The 18,507-nt window shown below is 35.8% G+C and overlaps 1 protein-coding gene across 3 annotated transcripts in view; it reads left to right on the top strand.

The window, feature by feature from the left end:
* ST3 (sugar transporter protein 3) overlaps positions 1-18,153 on the top strand; it is a 68,650-nt gene extending 50,497 nt beyond the window's left edge. For all 3 annotated transcript variants that reach the window (XM_073089755.1, XM_073089756.1, XM_073089758.1), the window contains exons 2-4: positions 8,060-8,441; positions 13,464-13,593; positions 16,802-18,153. In XM_073089755.1, coding sequence (XP_072945856.1) covers positions 8,067-8,441; positions 13,464-13,593; positions 16,802-18,018 — 1,722 coding nt within the window. In that variant the 5' untranslated portion in view covers positions 8,060-8,066 and the 3' untranslated portion in view covers positions 18,019-18,153. The remainder of the gene's footprint in view (positions 1-8,059; positions 8,442-13,463; positions 13,594-16,801) is intronic.
* Positions 18,154-18,507: the final 354 nt, after the last annotated feature.

The following is an 18,507-nucleotide window of genomic DNA, read 5'->3' as shown; positions in this document are numbered from 1 at the left end:
TGAGATAACGGATATTGATAAGAACTAGGTCTAGAGCATAATAAGGTTAGTCATACGTAAGTATCTTAAGTAGTCAAGTGGTTGAAAAGTCTCAATCAAGGAGTCGAATCATTTTTTTTCTGTGTGTATTAAAAACTATTACCACTTCATTTAACGGAAGGAAAACATGGTGATGAAACTTGCATACTTCAGATAACAGAAAAAAAGGTCTTAAAAGACCAAACTCTAGTAACTCGCACTCGGCAAGCGCTGTGGAGTATTTTTTCTCATTCTGAAAAACTTGTCTTCGAGGAGGGTAGGTAATTGATTATGATAATGATGATGATGATAATATTAACATCATTGGACTTACTCGTATCTAAGAAAAAGAATCATTGTTGACTTTTTTGAAATCGGAAACGATAATGGAATTCATTTGATGGTAAATACTTAGTTACAGCTGCCCATGAAAATCTAGGTCCAACACCATATGAAACAAGTTCTGCCTGCCGCCTGATACAGTACCTTTAGTATGAGTTTTTACGTTTTTACAAAAAATACTGTTTTCGTATTTGTTTATGTATTTGCCCATACTTTTCCAATCAGCGCCCCTAGCGGACTGTATCAGCACTGTATGGGAAATACGTAAACAAGTACAAAAACAGTATTTTTTGTAAAACGTAAAAACTTATACTAAGGGTATAGGTTCGTAGCCACTCCCGTGGACGAAGCTGGTCGCCTCATATCGATACAATAATTCGCAAATCAGCCAACTCCACTTTTTGTCAAAATGTTTTTTTTATTTATTTTGATAGTAAATGCGTTGAACGAAGTCAAAATAAACAAAAAAAAACATTTTGACAAAAAGTGAAGTTGGCTGATTTGCGAATTAAGGTATCGATATATAAGTCCTCATATACCTTCTTCATATGTATAAATCCATAATCTTTCGTCATCGACGGGATGAATAATAATTAAAACTATAAAATCAATGGCGATTTATCTTTAAAATCATTGAATATCTCTTATTGCGCTGACATAAGGTGGATTGGATGTGAGAATAGATCAAGGTTAGTGATCTTCCATAATAAAATGCGATGCATAAAGTATATTATCATCCATTTAATCTGGTTCGTACACAAAGGACTATTATTTATTACGATACGTAGATATTGCATTATTTATACGAATACGTAACAATTGTTGTTAGAGGTTTCACAAGTCTATGTGTTATTAAAGTGGTGGAACCCTTTGTAGTTCGACTCCGTAGCATCACCGCCGCACCTGTTTCTGCCTAATCATAACAGTGTTAAGCGCTGCTGTGTTCTGGTTTGAAGGGTGTGGTAAGAGACCATACTTATCCGAGGAGTTCCAACTAAGTCCTTAGGTATGTATCTAGGAGCAACTTCAGGTACAAGTTCAATCTTATTTAGACGTGCTTACAGATCGGTCCATAGGTCGATGGGTAATAGTGGCCAGTAAATGTGATGACTATACCCTCATATCAAAAATAGAGGTCATAATTTTTCTTTACCAAAATTCGTTGTTAACTTTCGATTTACATTTTTTTCGTTACGTAGAATTCGTAATTGCATCGAGAAATACAGAGAACAAGTCTGTCTAATAATTTTTATAATTATGATTGATTGCTAGGCGCCAACTTAGCGTAGATATTAAATAGAATTTATGCATCAGAATCTTTGACGAAAATAAGATTGCATCTCAGAATTAAATTGGTATAAGTCAAACGTATAAGCAGTGATAGCCTAGTGGTTAAGGAACACGGCCTCTCGATCGAGGGGTCCGAGGTTCAAATCTCAGGCACGCACCTCTGATTTTCAAATTTATGTGCGTATTAGAAATTAATTATCATAATTATCACTTGCTTAAACGGTGAAGGAAAACATCGTGAGGAAACCTGCATACCTGAGAGATTTATAAAAAAAAAATCTTAAAGGTATGTGAAGTCTACCAATACGCACTTGGCCAGCGCGGTGGACTATGGCCTAATCCTTCTCATTCCGAGAGGAGACCCGTGCCCAGCAGTGGGACAGTAATGGGTTGATGATGAAGTCAAACGTCAATCATGTTATAGAATTAAGACTAATTGACATTACGACAGAGGCTTTATCGGTCAAGACAAATGTTTGTCATACTTATAAGAATAGAGCAGCTTATATATAAGTAAAACGGAAATATTGAGACTTATGAGAAATCTTGTTCCACGAAAATACTTATTTAAAAAAATTCATAAAATGAAAATGGGAATTTTCTATTTTTACTTGTTTTTAGATCATTTAGTGCTTTATAGAGAGAGGAACAAAAATATACCGAATGTCAATTAAAAGTAGAAGTAGCTAAGGCGCTACTATTCTGTAATCAACCCTTGAACGGGTTAATTTCCCACTTGAAGTCGACCACAGAAACCTTTCTACCCCTGAGGACTAAGTTGGAGAGCCCCGAATAAATATGTCTCCATTTCCACGCCCTTCAAAAGCAGTACAGCAGCGCCTAACCGCTATTATTAGACAGAAATAGGTGTAGCGGTGGTGCCGCAAAAGTCAAACCACAAAAGGTTATATCACCTTAGTGTTGGGGGTATATCCAATGAAAGACTTAAATCCAGCTAGTTATTTTTAATTAATTCCAAGACCTCCACAAACATCGTCCTTGACATCTGCCGTTTCCCGCCATAATCCACTTTTGTTTTTTTAAATCACGAATACAGCGTTACGGCCAATTAAATATGTGGCCAGCATTATTTTTCGAGTGAAAGGTTTTAAACTAATTTTAATTTTATTTATTTTTATAATGTTAAACTAACGCAGTAAGGTATAATAATAAATGAGACCTTACACTAGATATAATTTATTCTTAAAATTATTTTCAAAACGAAGCCTATCTTACCTTAAGATGACATTAGGCTTTTCATAGAAGTCATAATTATTTTGTGAAGCAATACTCGTTACTAGCAATTGGACATACCTACATAATAATTTATAAAGTAATTAATTATAAGTATACGAGAATTAAATATAGGGCTGCCGTGTTAAAACAGTAATAAACTAAATATCTAGTTATGCTTGTTAATTATAATTGATTGGAATAGTATATTAATTATTTACTTTAATTTATGTTGTGTAAAATATGTGTTTAAATTACGTTAATTATATATTTATATTTCTTTATTTACTACAGGACTTCTATCTTGTATGTAAAATTCTCGTGTTACAATGTTAGTTACCGTACTCCGAAGCGGCTTTACCGATTTTCACCAAATTTTATATGCATATTCAGTAGGTCTGAGAATCGGTTACTATCTATTTTTCATACCCCTAAGTGATAAGGGTTGTTCACCCTTAATATTTTTTTATTTATTTGGCAACACAACGTTTGTCGGGTCAGCTAGTAATCTGATAAAATTTTAACTGTGTTACAAAAGACGAGGTCTGGTTACCTATCTGGATATATTATAGCAGATATGCGATTACATTTTTTACTTTAGAAATGAAGCCGTTTAGACACATATTTTAACGCGGGGCGCTTACCCGTCTGAGACGTAGAGGGTTCCGGATTCGATCCCCGGCCAGACGGATACCTGACGGAGAAATTCATATTTTTCTTCATGGTGCGTGCCTTCGTATTCATCTTTGTATGTGTTCGTGGCACCCACGACAAAAAAATATAGGCTTATTAGTGTAAAATAAATATATTCTAGTCAAATAACATGACAGAAAAAAAAATAGTAATTTTTTTTTCAATAATCCGTGGAGGTGTAGTGTGTCTAGTACTCATAGTTATATAAGTTAGGTTAAGCTTAGTATTAAGACAGTCATAATAAAGACATCATTCGAACAACAGCCTCTTCAATAAGAAGAACCTGCTTTAACACTACGATATTTATAAGTGTGACTGCACGGTTTAAAAATTTACTTACACAGTTGTATATTAGCAGCCCTACAAATACATTGTTTCAAACGCAACTTCAATAAATTACACAGGTCAGACGATTACCCTAGGCCCCTTTACATAAACCATCATAATATTATTAACATTTATGTTTATACATTTAAATATTAATTTTATGGCGTTTTAGCTTGAATTTACTAAGCAGACAAAGACTTAAATATACCTTATATTAAGTTTGAACTCTATTAGATTGCTGTTCCACTGCTGGGCACGGGTCTCTTCTAAGAATGAGAAGGATAGTCATAGCCATAGTCGACGGCGTTGGCCAAGTTTCATTTGAGACTCTACCGTACTCTACATAATTTAAGAATGTTTTCTTTAAAAATGTTTTTGTGTGTTATAAAGATCTTTCAGGCGTGTAGGATCTCTCACGATAATACCTGTGACTTAAGCCCTATACCCTTACCATGAGTTTTCAAAACATTCCACAATTTTACGTTACGTTTACTCAATCCATTATTCTGTTCCGATTGCTTTAGTAGACTGAGTAAACGTAACAATAAGTAAGTGCTCAAGTCTTTTTGTCTGACTCGCATGTTCGCAAAAAAGAGAGACAAAACATAAAGCACCATTTTGTCAATTTAGACATTTAATGTTACGTTACTGACACGGTAATTCTGATACAATCCGCTAGGGGCGCTGATTGGAAATTGTATGGAAAATACGTAAACAAATACCAAAACAGTCATATTTGTCGAAACGTAAAAACTCATGGTAAGGGTACTGAGCCCTGAACAGAAAACCTACCCTGTATTTTATTATGTTTTTATCTTTAACATTTTTTCTTTATATCATCTCCAAAAAATGCCATCCACGTATCTCGCTTTAAAATCTAGAATTTTTGAAAGCATAAATCCGTCTTTATTAGTAGTATATCGATGCATAATTCTGTCAACGTCAATTTCAAAATGAAAATAGGATTGAAGAAAATCTCTAAAAATGAGTGAGTATTTAAAAATATTGAAAAATTAGACAGTTATTTTTCTTCAAAATCTATTCATATTCTATCTGTAACCTAAAGTTCGATCATCGGTACTTAGTCGAATATTACTAGGGCCTCCATTCGCGTGTCATCGTTATCAACCCTTTATTACTGTCCCACGGTTGAGCACGATTTTCCTCTCGAAATGAGAAGGATTAGGCCATTGTTCACCGCGCTGGCCAAGTGCGTATTGGTAGACTTCACATACCTTTTAGAATTTTTTATTTTTATTTATTTTTTATTTTTGATAAATCGATCAGGCGTGCAGGCTTTCTCACGATGTTTAGTCACCTATATATCGAAGGTGTGTAAAGTCTATCAAAATTCACTTGGCCAGCGGGGTTGACTAGGGTCTAATCTTTGTCATTCTGAGAAAAGACCTGCGCAGCAGTGGTACGGTAATGGGTTGCTGATAGTGACGATGATGATTGATTAAGTGAAACGTCCATTAGGCAAAGGCTATTGTCAAGTGTGCACACACCCTTTGCTAGGACTTCCTTTATGCAAGCGCCTTAATAGTCCAGAAATTCGTCAATGCCGCTGTCAGTCGTGATAACAATATCGTGATACAAGTGTGCCATAGTTATCATTTTCACGAGACAGGTCACGTGACTCACATGCAATTATCGAGAAAAGTGGAACAGTTCCGTGCATCTGTACATTACATACATTGTAATACAATAGTAGATACTTAACAATTAAATGGCATAGTAGTCGTATTTTTTTTATAAAATGCTTAAAAATAGAGATACTTTAATGATATTACTAGAAACTACTTTAATGATAAAAATTCTAAGTATAATGGAATATAAATTAAAAATTACAATATTCTGTGGAGTACGTTTGGTAGTTTTTCTGTAATTGTACAGTGTACAATTTCTATTTAAATATATTTATTACATTACAATAGTGCTTGTTTGTCCCTTACCTCTTGCATTGCAGTCGTTTAACAAAATCACAAATAAATTTTGCCGCCCCTAAAATTGCCGCCCGTGGCCGGAATGCGGCAAATTGGAGGGCAACTCGGCTTATTGGTAAATCCGCTGCTACTGAAAAACATTGAGGAGAAAAAAAAATGCGGACCAGTGTTTTAATGGCTAATAATCGCATTAATCGAGTGATGAAAGAAAAAACACACTAAGACCAATTACATGTATTGATAGACTTTAATTAGGCGTAATAAGGTAACGTGACAATGACATGTCACATGTTATATTTTCCCAGGAAAATGTGGTTTAACCTGACTTGAATTTCCTTACCTGTCGGCCTATATTAATCAAAGTATTCAATTGAATGGGTTTTAGTATGTTTATTATGACTTAAGTTGTTATAATAATACTAGCTGATCCGGCAAACGTTGTGTTGCCATATAAATAAAAAAATGTTAAAGTTGAACAACCCTTATCACTTAGGGGTATGAAAAATAGGTAATAGCCGATTCTCAGTCCTACTGATTATGTATATAAAATTTGGTGAAAATCGGTAAAGCCGTTTCGGAGGAGTACGGCAACTAACATTGTGACACGAGAATTTTATATATAAGATGTATTTTAATATTTCCTTACTTCTGAAGATAACTATTACAACAGACTGAATTTTTACCACCTCCTATCTACACAATATAGGTACGTACGTATATATGATTGTGTTAACAAATTACTTTTATAAAAAAACCCGACGGCATGAAATAATTTACTGAAAAGAAAAAATATGAAATCCCGTGTTGGATGAAATAAAAATTAAGTAAATACTACAGTGATTTAACTTTTTAATATTTTCATAACAAATATTAAGGTTACGTTAAATTTAAGACATTTTATTAAAACAATATTAGATCTTCGAACAATGGAGAGTTATTCGTTAAAGTTAAATGTTCTCATGACATAAACAAGAACCTATTTATAAATCTTCGTATTACGTTTATTTTGCATTACTGCAACGTAAAATCCTTTCAACGCTAATAATAATTATCTATTATACGCAAAGATTGTCTTACTATTGCCATAGAGTCAAATATTAATAGAAATTGCGTTAACTCTTAGGTACTTAATGATATTTATCAATTTTTAGAAATTTTATATGTTTAATAAGTACACCTTGTTAATGGCGGTATGTTTTAGAGTATTACTATTTACTACTATTTTAAGGTCCCGATGGAAATCCAAAATTATGTATAAAAACGTAAGAATTGTTTAATCGCAAATTCAAAATGTCATTAAATTTGGAATTCTAAAGAGGAATAAAGACAAATTGTTTACAGATATGTCAGTATAAAAACGTTTTCGACAATTCCACAATTCAATTTTTTTTCATTTTGTTATTGGTTTCACATTACATTATTATAATAATAAATAATTATAAGTTACTTCTATTCGACATGTACTCTATGGTCGAGATACTATTCATTTGTGACGATATACAATTGTTTGTAAGCATTTGTGTAATTAATTTATACTGTACCTTAACACGTCACTTTGTAACTCTATTCCTGTATTTATCAAATAGTTTTATCATGTACAGAAGCTTGAATGGAAAATACATACTCATATAAACAGATGTGTTAAATGAAAATTAAACAAATAATATAATTAAATGGTAATAATATGTAACTTTCTAATGCTGACGCTAAAAATAGCTTGTAATATATAAATAAAGACATTGTTCTGATATGTAGTATGGGTGTCGGAGCATATGTTTGAACTAGGGTTTCTGATTTCCCTGCATTTTTTTCTTCTCGGCACAGAGGAATTCCCGACCACATTTTCCCGGGAATTCCCAGGAACTCGAGAAATTGTCGAAACGTTATGAATTCTACTCGTATGTCTCCAACCATTTTAGGTCTTATTTCTGGGTTAGCCCACTTCCTGCAACTGGGGGAGGTCTGGACCGTATTATACTACGCTACAATGTAATGTTTGTACATATATTTGTTCAAACTTTGAACAAACATAAACGTAAACTACTAACAGCGCTTGGAAACCTACACAAACTAATTCAAGTGCTATCCACACTTGTGACGGCAAGTGTGTGGATGTGTGTGGTAACGCCGATGGGGGTTTAATATTTAACCTTTTATCTTTCATGATTTAACAATAATTAAAAAGTAATTTCACGCATTGCTCTTTCCAGAAACGAGATGGCCCCGCGTAAAGACGACAATGTTGAAGAAAATGAAACACAAACCGTGAAAGATGAAGATGGAATAGTCAATCCAGCAGCAGATATAGAACCTACATTAGAGCCAACAGAAATAGATCCAAAAACTACAAATGATACTGAAGTAACATTATCCGAAGACGAAACTAAAGATATGAATAACGCAGAGAGAAATGACGGTGTGGCGATAACTAAGAAGACAGAAAATGTTAGACAGAGAGAGAACGAAAGATCGAATTACTTGCACAATATAACCAATTCAGGACTCAATCTTAACGGAAAGGAGAATATGAAGGAGGCGCCGCTTTTATTCGATTCTAAAACTGTAGTACGATTTTCTCCCGTTTGGAAACAGGTAAGCATATCCCTTAAGCAAGAAACAGTGGTAACTTAGTTGTTTAGTAGTATAGTGAGGAAAGCTACAAGCTTGACATTACTGTAAAAACAAAAGTTGTAAAATGTATGGCAAGTCTACCAAGCGCATTTGGCTAGCATGGTCTATCATCTATGATGATCTATCATGCTGGCCAAATGCGATTCTAGTCTACTATGACCAAAGTCCTACTCACATTGACAGGAAAAGCTGCCTAGCAGACAACTCATAATTATTATGAAAACAAAAAAATGCAACTGTTTAATAATAATGTTAGTAATGTTGCCTAGGTCATTCCTCAACTTGGACGAGTCATTGACACATCATGATAAAATCCGTTAAGTCGTTTGGGCAACATGGCTTGTCAAAGAATGATACATAGGTACATATAAATCCATAGTTCGAATGTTTTTCGCATTCCCTCCGCCAGTTAAACCTCCGCAGTCGGGTAAACTATGTTTTGATACTGACTTTGCTCAAATGAAAGTCTATATAGCTGCCCAAAAAGTTGTCATAATAATATAGAGGTACTCGTATATAGTGACCAAAATGGAATTGATAGATTTCAAACACCTTTGAAAACATTCTTCATAAGTATGAAACTTTCCTCAAAATATTTTCTTTCATTGTATAGCAAGAGATAATTAAATTCTAATAATTTATAAATTATGTACTTAACTGAGGTTAAACCAAACAAGATAACCTCACAACATTACCCCCAGCATAGATAATAGACCGACTTAACCTATTGCACGATATCGTATTGAACCTAAGACCTTGAGCCAATCTGGCCTATGCTCCGAAGATTCATTTGACCCGACAGATTTGTAATTTAGAAATAGTAACCTTTGTGGTTCTCTCAAAGGTATGTGAAGTCTACCAATACGCACTTGGCCAGCGCGGTGGACTATGGCCTAATCCTTCTCATTATGAGAGGTGACCCGTGGGGCACAGACCCACAGTAGGGCAGTAATGGGTTGTTGGTGATCCTTTGTGGTTCGATTCCAGAGGTACCACCACCACCACGACTTTTTTTATAATATAGGAGTAACAGACGAGAAAGCAGTCCACCTGTTGGTAACTACTGCTGCCCGTGGACATTTGTAATCAACACCAGATCGGATTACATTTGCCTACCTGAGGTCGGCCACAGATGCGCCGCTACCCCTGAGGACTAAGCTGGAACGCCTCGGAAACGTCTATCTCCCTTACCACACCCTTCAAACCGGAACACACAGCAACACTGCTGTTATTAGGTAGGAATAGGTGTGGCGGTGGTGCCGCCGGAGTCGAACCACAAAGGGTTCTACCAACTTCAAGGTTATTGTAACCGTAATAAACAAGGTATTTACAATACCTTTGATCTTTAACTATTTGCACAAGATAATTAAGGGTAATGACCGTGATAAGATGAGAACAAGTGACCCATTTTTGTACTTAAACAATTGAATACGGTTATCGCCCCCCTTTTTAATGATAATGAGTCATTTACCGACATGGAACTGTGGCGACCTCCCACTACTCGACAAGAGATGGCGCCACGAGTATTCTGAATCACGCTATCGAAGTTTTCTAAATACTTGGTATATATACAAGTTCCGAACTGAGACTGTCGGAGCACGGCCGCTCCCCGGGCACGATCACCTAGCCCGGCGGGAGATCTCCCTTTGCCAAAGAACCACAGAAGTCTGCAGGACTTTTTTAATATAATTAATATAAGTAAAAGAGCATGCAGTCCACCTAGGTAGCTACTGTCGTGGATATGTGTAATCTCAGATGAGATAAGAGTCCCACCTGAGGTCGGCCACAAATTCGCTTCTACCCGTAAGAACGAAGCCGAAACGCGGTCATATATAAAGTCGGTCACAGATGCTACCTTTTAAGACTAAGTTACAACGCCTCGAATAAGTATATATCATAGGCATCTGTGATCAACCCCAGATAAGGTTAATATTCCATCCGAGATCAGACACATATGGGTTGCTACGCCTGACGACTAAGTTCAAACGCTTCAGATAACTATACCTCCCTTAGCATACCTTCCGAAGCTTTTTGGTCGTAAACGCAGACTACACAAGCGGAACCGCGGGCAAAAACTAGTGTTATATTACAATATTACAACTGAGTGACATTTTCTTGTACGGCACTACCGTATGTTTATGAAACAAATTATGAAGATTTTTATGCCATCACCATCGTATATTTTCACGTCATACGTTGTAAATTAGTAAGAATGGCAATGACTTTATTAGGAAATAGTGGTTTAGTCTTTTTTATATTAAGGCAGTAAGCGTCGGAAACTTATTTCTGCCTTATAACTACCCTGTGTGTTAACCCTATACTTGACATTGTGCACTTAAATGCACATTAGAATCAGATTTTTTTTTTCGGATAATGCGACATCGAATCTTACTAATAATAACTGAAAGCGAATTATCAAACGTTTCTTTATGTCAGAAAATGAAATCAATATCTGTCTCGTTCACACATTGTAAATGGTAAACAAAATAGCGAGCCGCCATTCAGCGCCTGCGCAACGCTCTCTAAGAATCTTATTTTATCTGAAGGAAATTAAGTTATATGTACGAAATTTATATAATCTTACTTTCTGCAAGCTTTATGCAATGTTTTGGTGATATTTTTTTTGAGATATAACGTTTTGAATATATAGTAATTCATGACTTTTGTTATGTGTGCATTAAAATGCACACGGCCAACGACATACAATATTACTGTTTGTCAATATTGTGTCTTTAAATGCACACTGCCAACTTTGCTACTATATACTAAGGTTCTGCACACAAGGTAGGGGGTTGGGTGAACAAAGTTCAGACAGAGTTTTTTTTTTATAATTCATGACTGAAATTAATATTTCCCCGTTTCCACTAAATTCCCAGTCCTTAGCTTGCAACATTTTTTTCAGATGACTGGAGGCCGAAAAATTCTAGCTTTGGTGTCTAAATTGCGTAATTAAATCGGATGTAGAATTCCGCAAATCCCTAGAAAGATGAATTCCAGATGTCTAGGTCTCATAAAGACGTCCCTGAACTCAAGTCCTGTCCAATCAATAGCTTCTTCTGTCAAAAATGTAAACATCTCCAATAATGATGATTCCAGAACATCTGCAACATCAATCCCAGATAAGACCAAATTCCCACTTGAGGTCGGCTATAGATGCGCCACTAGCCCTGAAGACTAAGCTGGAATGCCTCAGAAAAGTATATCTTCTTACCACATCCTTCAAACAAGTGGAATAAAGTCCAATCATATGCTCAAATTTAATACAACATTCTAACGGAAACATGGATGCAGGTCTAAACAGACAAGTCGCTTTATAGCGTACAAATGTGATAGGCCATTGTTAGTATTGTCCACACAGATCCTGGACATCTTCGTTTGTAATTCCTGGTTGCTGTTTCGTCATGGGAACAAAAATTAAACAAAAATTATTGCCACTCAAAAAGTTTCGAGTCGCTTTATGTGGGAACTGTGTTTTTTGGGAGGAGGTCTTCTAATCTCTCAACTCAACTAAAATATCTCAAAACTTGTTGACATGTCATAACTTCCGAGACTTTTATCTTTAGTATTTTCAAAATGTATGATATTTTTTTATATTTTTTAATCATTTCTTAGTTTAGTGAGTACTTGGCGGTGTGCATTTAAAGACACATATTTTTTTTCTCGTGAACCTGGCAGTGTGCACTTAAAGACACATACTATATTCTGAAAACTGAAATTCAGAGATTTTTTATTTTATTTTTCCTAATATCCTTATAACCCAATTAACGCAGGGAAGTAGCAAAAGTATATTTTTTTTAGGATAAAATTCTCTGCCAAGTATAGGGTTAAGCTGGTTTGAAGGGTGTGGTAATGGAGCGAAATTTATAAATCCGAGGTATTCCAAATTAGTCTCTTTTCTCCATTAGGACTTCAGTTCTCATCGTCAACCTATTTCTGTCCACTAGCTGGGCCCGGGTCTACTCTTATAGTGCACCGTGCCAACCAAGTCCCAACTGAAAGACTTCATAATCCTTTGATATATTTATTTTTAAAACTCTCGGGCGTACAGGTTTCCTTAAAATGTTTTCTTCACCGTTATAGCAAGTGATAAATAAATATAATTAGCACATACCTTTTGAAAATCAGAGGTTTCGAACCGCCCGATTGAGAGGCCCGAGTTTTAATCACTAGGCTTTCACGAGCCATTTACTATGATGCTACGGCATATGTATATGATGTACGGGCTATGTACGTGTGTATGATGTAGTCCTATCTGGGATTCATTACAAATTTTCATATATGACAATGACCCCTTTCTATAAAAACAAAGTCCACACGAAGTCTTAGGGAAGCAATCTTAGGATGTTTAAGGTATTCTTTTGAAACTATTTACGAAACATTTAATAAAATTCCGTTTTAATTTTTTTTTTCATGTTTCCTACGTATAAAGATGTATCTTAGACTTGTCCGACATGCTTTTATTTTCCTGTTGATGTAGAAGCGGTCATCTATCAGTTTTTTCAGGAAAATATTAAAAAAACAATATTTAAAAATAGGCATACAAACTCTCTAAAGCTAGAACAACATTGCAAAAAAATATTCCTAGAAATGTACAGAGAATTATTTCTAGAGCAGTTTGAATCTTAATTACGCTCTCCTGTAAAGCTGCGTTTTTGACATGTCGGTTTATACGTAGGGACCGTCGATTTGCTTCTATACTTATTATAAAATAAATATAGTTCAAAAAATTAAAAAACACGCTTTTATGATAAAATCAACTAAAAAGTAGAAAATAATTTTCAATCTAGGAATCAATTAAGGAACAGTAAATTGTATAATTGTGAAAAAAGCGTGGAGTGCTCCACTTATTAATTTTCGAAAAGCACCCCAAAGTGGATAAAAATCGGGCTCAAAGATTCCGTTACTGTTACATACATACTCGTACATACAAACGTACAACCCAAGCTAATAAAAGCGTGTTAAAAATACATTTTGTATTTCCAGACCCTAACAGCAACAGCGGCCATCGTATTGACCTTCACGTCAGGCCTGACCTCCGGGTACTCCGCCATCTTGCTGCCGCAGCTGAAGAACAGCGACATACCCTCCGACGACAGCACTGCGTCATGGATAGGTGGGTACCACTGACAACAACCACCCAAATGTCCTGAGAAATGCCAAAATTATGATCTTTATGCGCAATCCACTTATCATCATCAAACCATTAATGTCCCAATGCTAGGCATGGATCTCCTCTCATAATGAGAAGGATTAGGCCATACCGCGCTGGCCAAGTGCGTATTGGTAGACTACACATACCTTGGAAACTTTTTTTTTAAGATTTCTCAGGTATGCAGGTTTCCTCACGATGTTTTCCTTCGCCGTTTAAGCAAGTGATAATTAATTTTGAATACGCACATAACTTTAAAAAATCAGAGGTCCTGGGATTTGAACCTAGGACCCCTCGAGCGAGAGGTCGAGTTTCTTAACCACTAGGTTATCACTGCTTCACTCATTATTCCACTAATCCACTTATAAAGAATGAAGAATACAAGTCTATGTTCACAACAGAAAAATTGGAATGCCTCGGTCGGAAATAAGTTGGTAAAACTCACTGTGGTTAGAATTCAGCGGCATTACCGCCACAGCTATTTGGCCTAATAAGAGCAGGGGGGTTACTACCAAATCTTAAAACAATATTATTTTAATCATACATTGAAACCTTCTTCGAACTGGTCATGGTACGAAACAAAATAATATTGATGCAATATTGAAATAAAACTTTCCTGAAGTATGATGGTTTTTAAAAGATGGTGGTAGGCCCCCAGTATTAAGCGCTGCAGTATTCTGGTTTTAAGCATGTGGTAAGGGAAACATACTTTTCCGAAGCGTTCCAGCTTAGTCATCAGGGGTAGCGATGCATCTGGAGCCGTCCTCAGGAAGAACTCTTATTTTAATCTGGTATTGATTACAAATGTCCATTACTGGCAGATTATATTAGACTAGTTTATAATAAATATGAAATAATCACATCAAATATGCATTATTATTAAGAACTATTATATGCTCTTATGAAGAACAACTTGGAATTCCTCATAGGTACACAACCTGCCCTATAAGCCACAATGGAACAGTTGTGTAAATATTAAGACACTTAACTGTACATAATGAAAACCTTAATATGTCTAAGTATATAATGAAATTTGTTGCAATTTAAGACGTATTTTAAAAACAAACTGGTAAATTAATTCAATAAATTTTACTTCATATAATAAATATTCTATTATATAAAGGATAAATATTTGTGTTCCTCGACAAATTATTCCATTTAAACTAAAAATATTAAATAAAATATATAAAAGTTAAAAATATTTTTTCCACTCATAAGTATAACAAAATTTAAAATTATTAGAATGCACACAACGCCATCTATTATCACATTGAAAACACTAATAGTGCAGCACAGAAATCAAACCTTATATATAAAATTCTCGTGTCACAATGTTAGTTACCGTACTTCTCCAAAACGGCTTCACCGATTTTTACCAAATTTTATATGTAGATTCAGTAGGTCTGATAATCGGTTACTGTCTATTTTTCATACCCCTAAGTGATAAGGGTTGTTCACCCTTAACATTTTTTTATTTATATGGCAACACAACGTTTGCCGGGTTAGCTAGTAGTCAAATAAATTCATGTCAAATAGTTTCAAAAAGACATACACTGCATTTTTTGTTACACACAATAATTTGCTCCGAACACAACGAGGCAAGCATATTGAAAAGGTTTTTTAAAGGTATTTTTGATCCAGTCATAAGAATGAATAAATAAATTAGAATAAATGCATATTTAACGAACGGTTTTACATCCTCTTAGCAACAAGATGGCAAAACCAATTATCTCGTAAAACACGATGTATACAACCGTTCTCATTACAACGATGAATTGTTTCTTAACCGGTACTTCTATATATGGATGATATATTCGCGAAGCATTGTCCGCCCTTCATACCACAACTAAAGGCCGCGTACATATTTCTTAAAACAATGAAAGGTGGTTCAACTAGAGAGGTTCCGTCGTCACACCATTTTTAGCGTGAAGCAGTTTTTTATATTGAAATAAGAAACAAAGATGCAGTCCGCTTGATAATCAACGGCCGCCCGTGGACATCTATCGTCAGCCCCCTATAAAATTAAATTCCTACCTAAGGTTGCAACGTAAGGATAGCAACAGATTCGTTTTTACCCCTAAGGACTACAAAGCCTCGGATAAGTCTCCCTTACCATACCCTCTAAATCAGAATACAGCAGCGCTTATCATTGCTATTATTTCACTGAAATAGATGAAGCGGTAGTGCCACCTGATTCGAACCTTAGGTGTTTCTACCACCTACAAATTCTTGCGTTAGTATGTATAGAGCCATCTGACTTACATTTTAGTCCTCAGGAACAGCAACGCTATTATCATAAGCTATTTCTACCTAATAACTGCAGTGTTAGGTGCTGCTGTGTTCCGGTTTGAAAGGTGTGGTAAGGGAGAAAGACTTTTCCGAGGCATTCCAGCTTAGTCCTCAGGGGTAGCGGCGCATCTGTGGCTGACCTCAGGTAGGAATTTCTATTCTATCTGGGGTTGATTACAGATGTCCATGGGCGGCAGTAGCCACTTACCATCAGGTGGACTGCATGCTCGTCTGCTACTCTTATATTATAAAAAAAAGCTCTAAGCAGAATCCCTGGTCTACATGAAGTTGATTAAAGATGTCGATACGAGGCAGTGACCACGCTTCTTATATGAAAAAATAGGAAACAAAGAATTTCAGATGCACAATTAACATTTAATCATGGTATGTTGGCAGTACATTATACAGTCATACAATTAAAATGTATCTGCAACAGAAATTATTCTAGTATTTCATAAATGTCCCATTGCTATTTATACAGACCAGATGTTTTTAATAACTACAATACAACTCACGGTAAATAGACATTATTTATCAATGAACGGAAATTGTTTAAATATTTCAGTACAATAATTATATATTTGTAATATTTTATAAAGCAGTGATAGACCAGCGGTTAAGAAACGCGGCCTGTAGATCGAGGGGTCCAAGGTATAAATTCCAGGCACTCTCTCTTTCAAAATTATGTAAAAACATCGTAAGGAAACCTGCATACCTGAGAAATCTTTATAAAAAAACATACAAAAACACACTTGGCCAGCGCGGCGGAGTATGACCCAATCGTTCTTATTCTGAGTAAAGACATGAGAAAGCGTTAGCTAGTTAGTTATTAATATAATTATTTAAACAACTAATTCTAATTTATTTCTTTGGTCTTTTTCAGCGGCAATGGCAGCGCTGCCTATGGCGCCGGGCTGCCTCATCGGAGGCTGGATGATGGAAAAATTCGGGAGAAGGAACTCCCACTACATGACATGTGGCCCGTTCCTTCTCGGCTGGATCCTCATAGCCTGCGCCGACAATCTGGCCCTCATCCTCCTTGGGCGCTTCTTCACTGGCCTTTGCGTTGGTCTCCTCGGCCCTCTGAGTCCGGTCTACATCGGCGAAACAACTGAACCGAAGTATAGAGGGATATTCCTCGCTGGCGTGTCTTTAGCCATCGCTGTGGGCATCCTAGTGGCTCATATTCTTGGAACTTACCTCACTTGGCAATGGACGGCTGTCATATGCTGCATCTTCCCAGTCCTAGGCGTCCTCTTACTTAGCTTGGTCCCTGAAAGTCCAACATGGCTCATTTCGAAAGGACAGATCGAAGAAGGTGCTAAAGCTTTCACATGGCTGAGAGGATACAGTGAAGAGGCGAAGGCTGAGCTGAAAGGAATAATCGACAAGCGTAAGGCCGCTGACAATGAACCAGTGCCCAACTTCAAGGAAAGGATGATGAACCTGAAAAGCCCAGAACTAATTAAGCCTTTGGTGATAATGATAATATTCTTCATAACGTGCCAGTTCTCAGGTGTTAACGCAATAGCATTTTATTCTATAGAAATAGTCGAAAAAGCTGTCGGAAAAGGCATGGACCACTACATGGCGATGTTGATCATAGACTTGGTTCGAGTGGTGATGTCGATCGTCGCTTGTGTGATCTGCAAGATGTACGGACGTAGACCGTTGTGTATGATTAGTGGCGTCTGTACCTCTTTATCAATGATTGGTCTATCCTCGTACCTGTACTGGACGGATGGACAGCCGACCAACATGTCGTGGTTGCCGCTGACCTGTCTCACGACCTACATTTGCGCTATCTCGATTGGTTTAGTTCCTTTGCCCTGGATGATGTGCGGTGAAATCTTCCCGACTAAAACTCGTGGTTTGGGGTCGGGTATCAGTTCAGCGACGACCTTCGCTGCTTTCTTCATCGTGGTGAAGACTGCTCCCGGCCTGATGGCGAACGTTGGAGAAGTGATCACATTCCTTATTTACGGTGTTGTAGCGTTAGTTGGTACTGCCATATTATACTTTATACTGCCAGAAACGAAAGGCAAGAGCCTACAAGAAATAGAAGACAAATTTAAGAAAAGTAAAATAAGTGTAGCTTAATTGTTTAACGATAAGTGTTATATTAATTTAAGACAAATATTGAATATTATTATTATATTATATACTCGCTGAAAGCGTACTACATATTGTTTATCTGTGATATTATAGAACATAAATATATTTAAAAAATATTAATTATTGTTTTCATTTACAAGTTATATGGCGACACTTCTCTATTTGGTACAGCATAACGTATATACCAACTAAAATACGTTTTTGAAAATGACAGTCATATTCTTTCCATGGCAACTGTTTTAAAAATAGTATAAAAATATAGATGAAAGTAGAATGATTTTGATTTCAAAAGGATACCGACACAGTTTGATTAAAAAAAAAGACAAGTAACAGTATATTTATTTTATTATAATCATAACGGTAAGAGATTACATAATTATTAAAATGGCACAGAATTAGTAACTAAAGTTATTAAATAAATGCAACTTGGTACAAAATAAAAAATATATAATAATTATTGATAATAAAGGAACA

Source organism: Epargyreus clarus, unplaced genomic scaffold (assembly GCF_041222505.1).
Source record: "Epargyreus clarus isolate Ecla_fem2 unplaced genomic scaffold, WU_Ecla_fem_2.2 ptg000031l, whole genome shotgun sequence".
NCBI lineage: Eukaryota > Metazoa > Arthropoda > Insecta > Lepidoptera > Hesperiidae > Epargyreus > Epargyreus clarus.
This window is presented reverse-complemented; position numbering and strand designations above follow the sequence as displayed.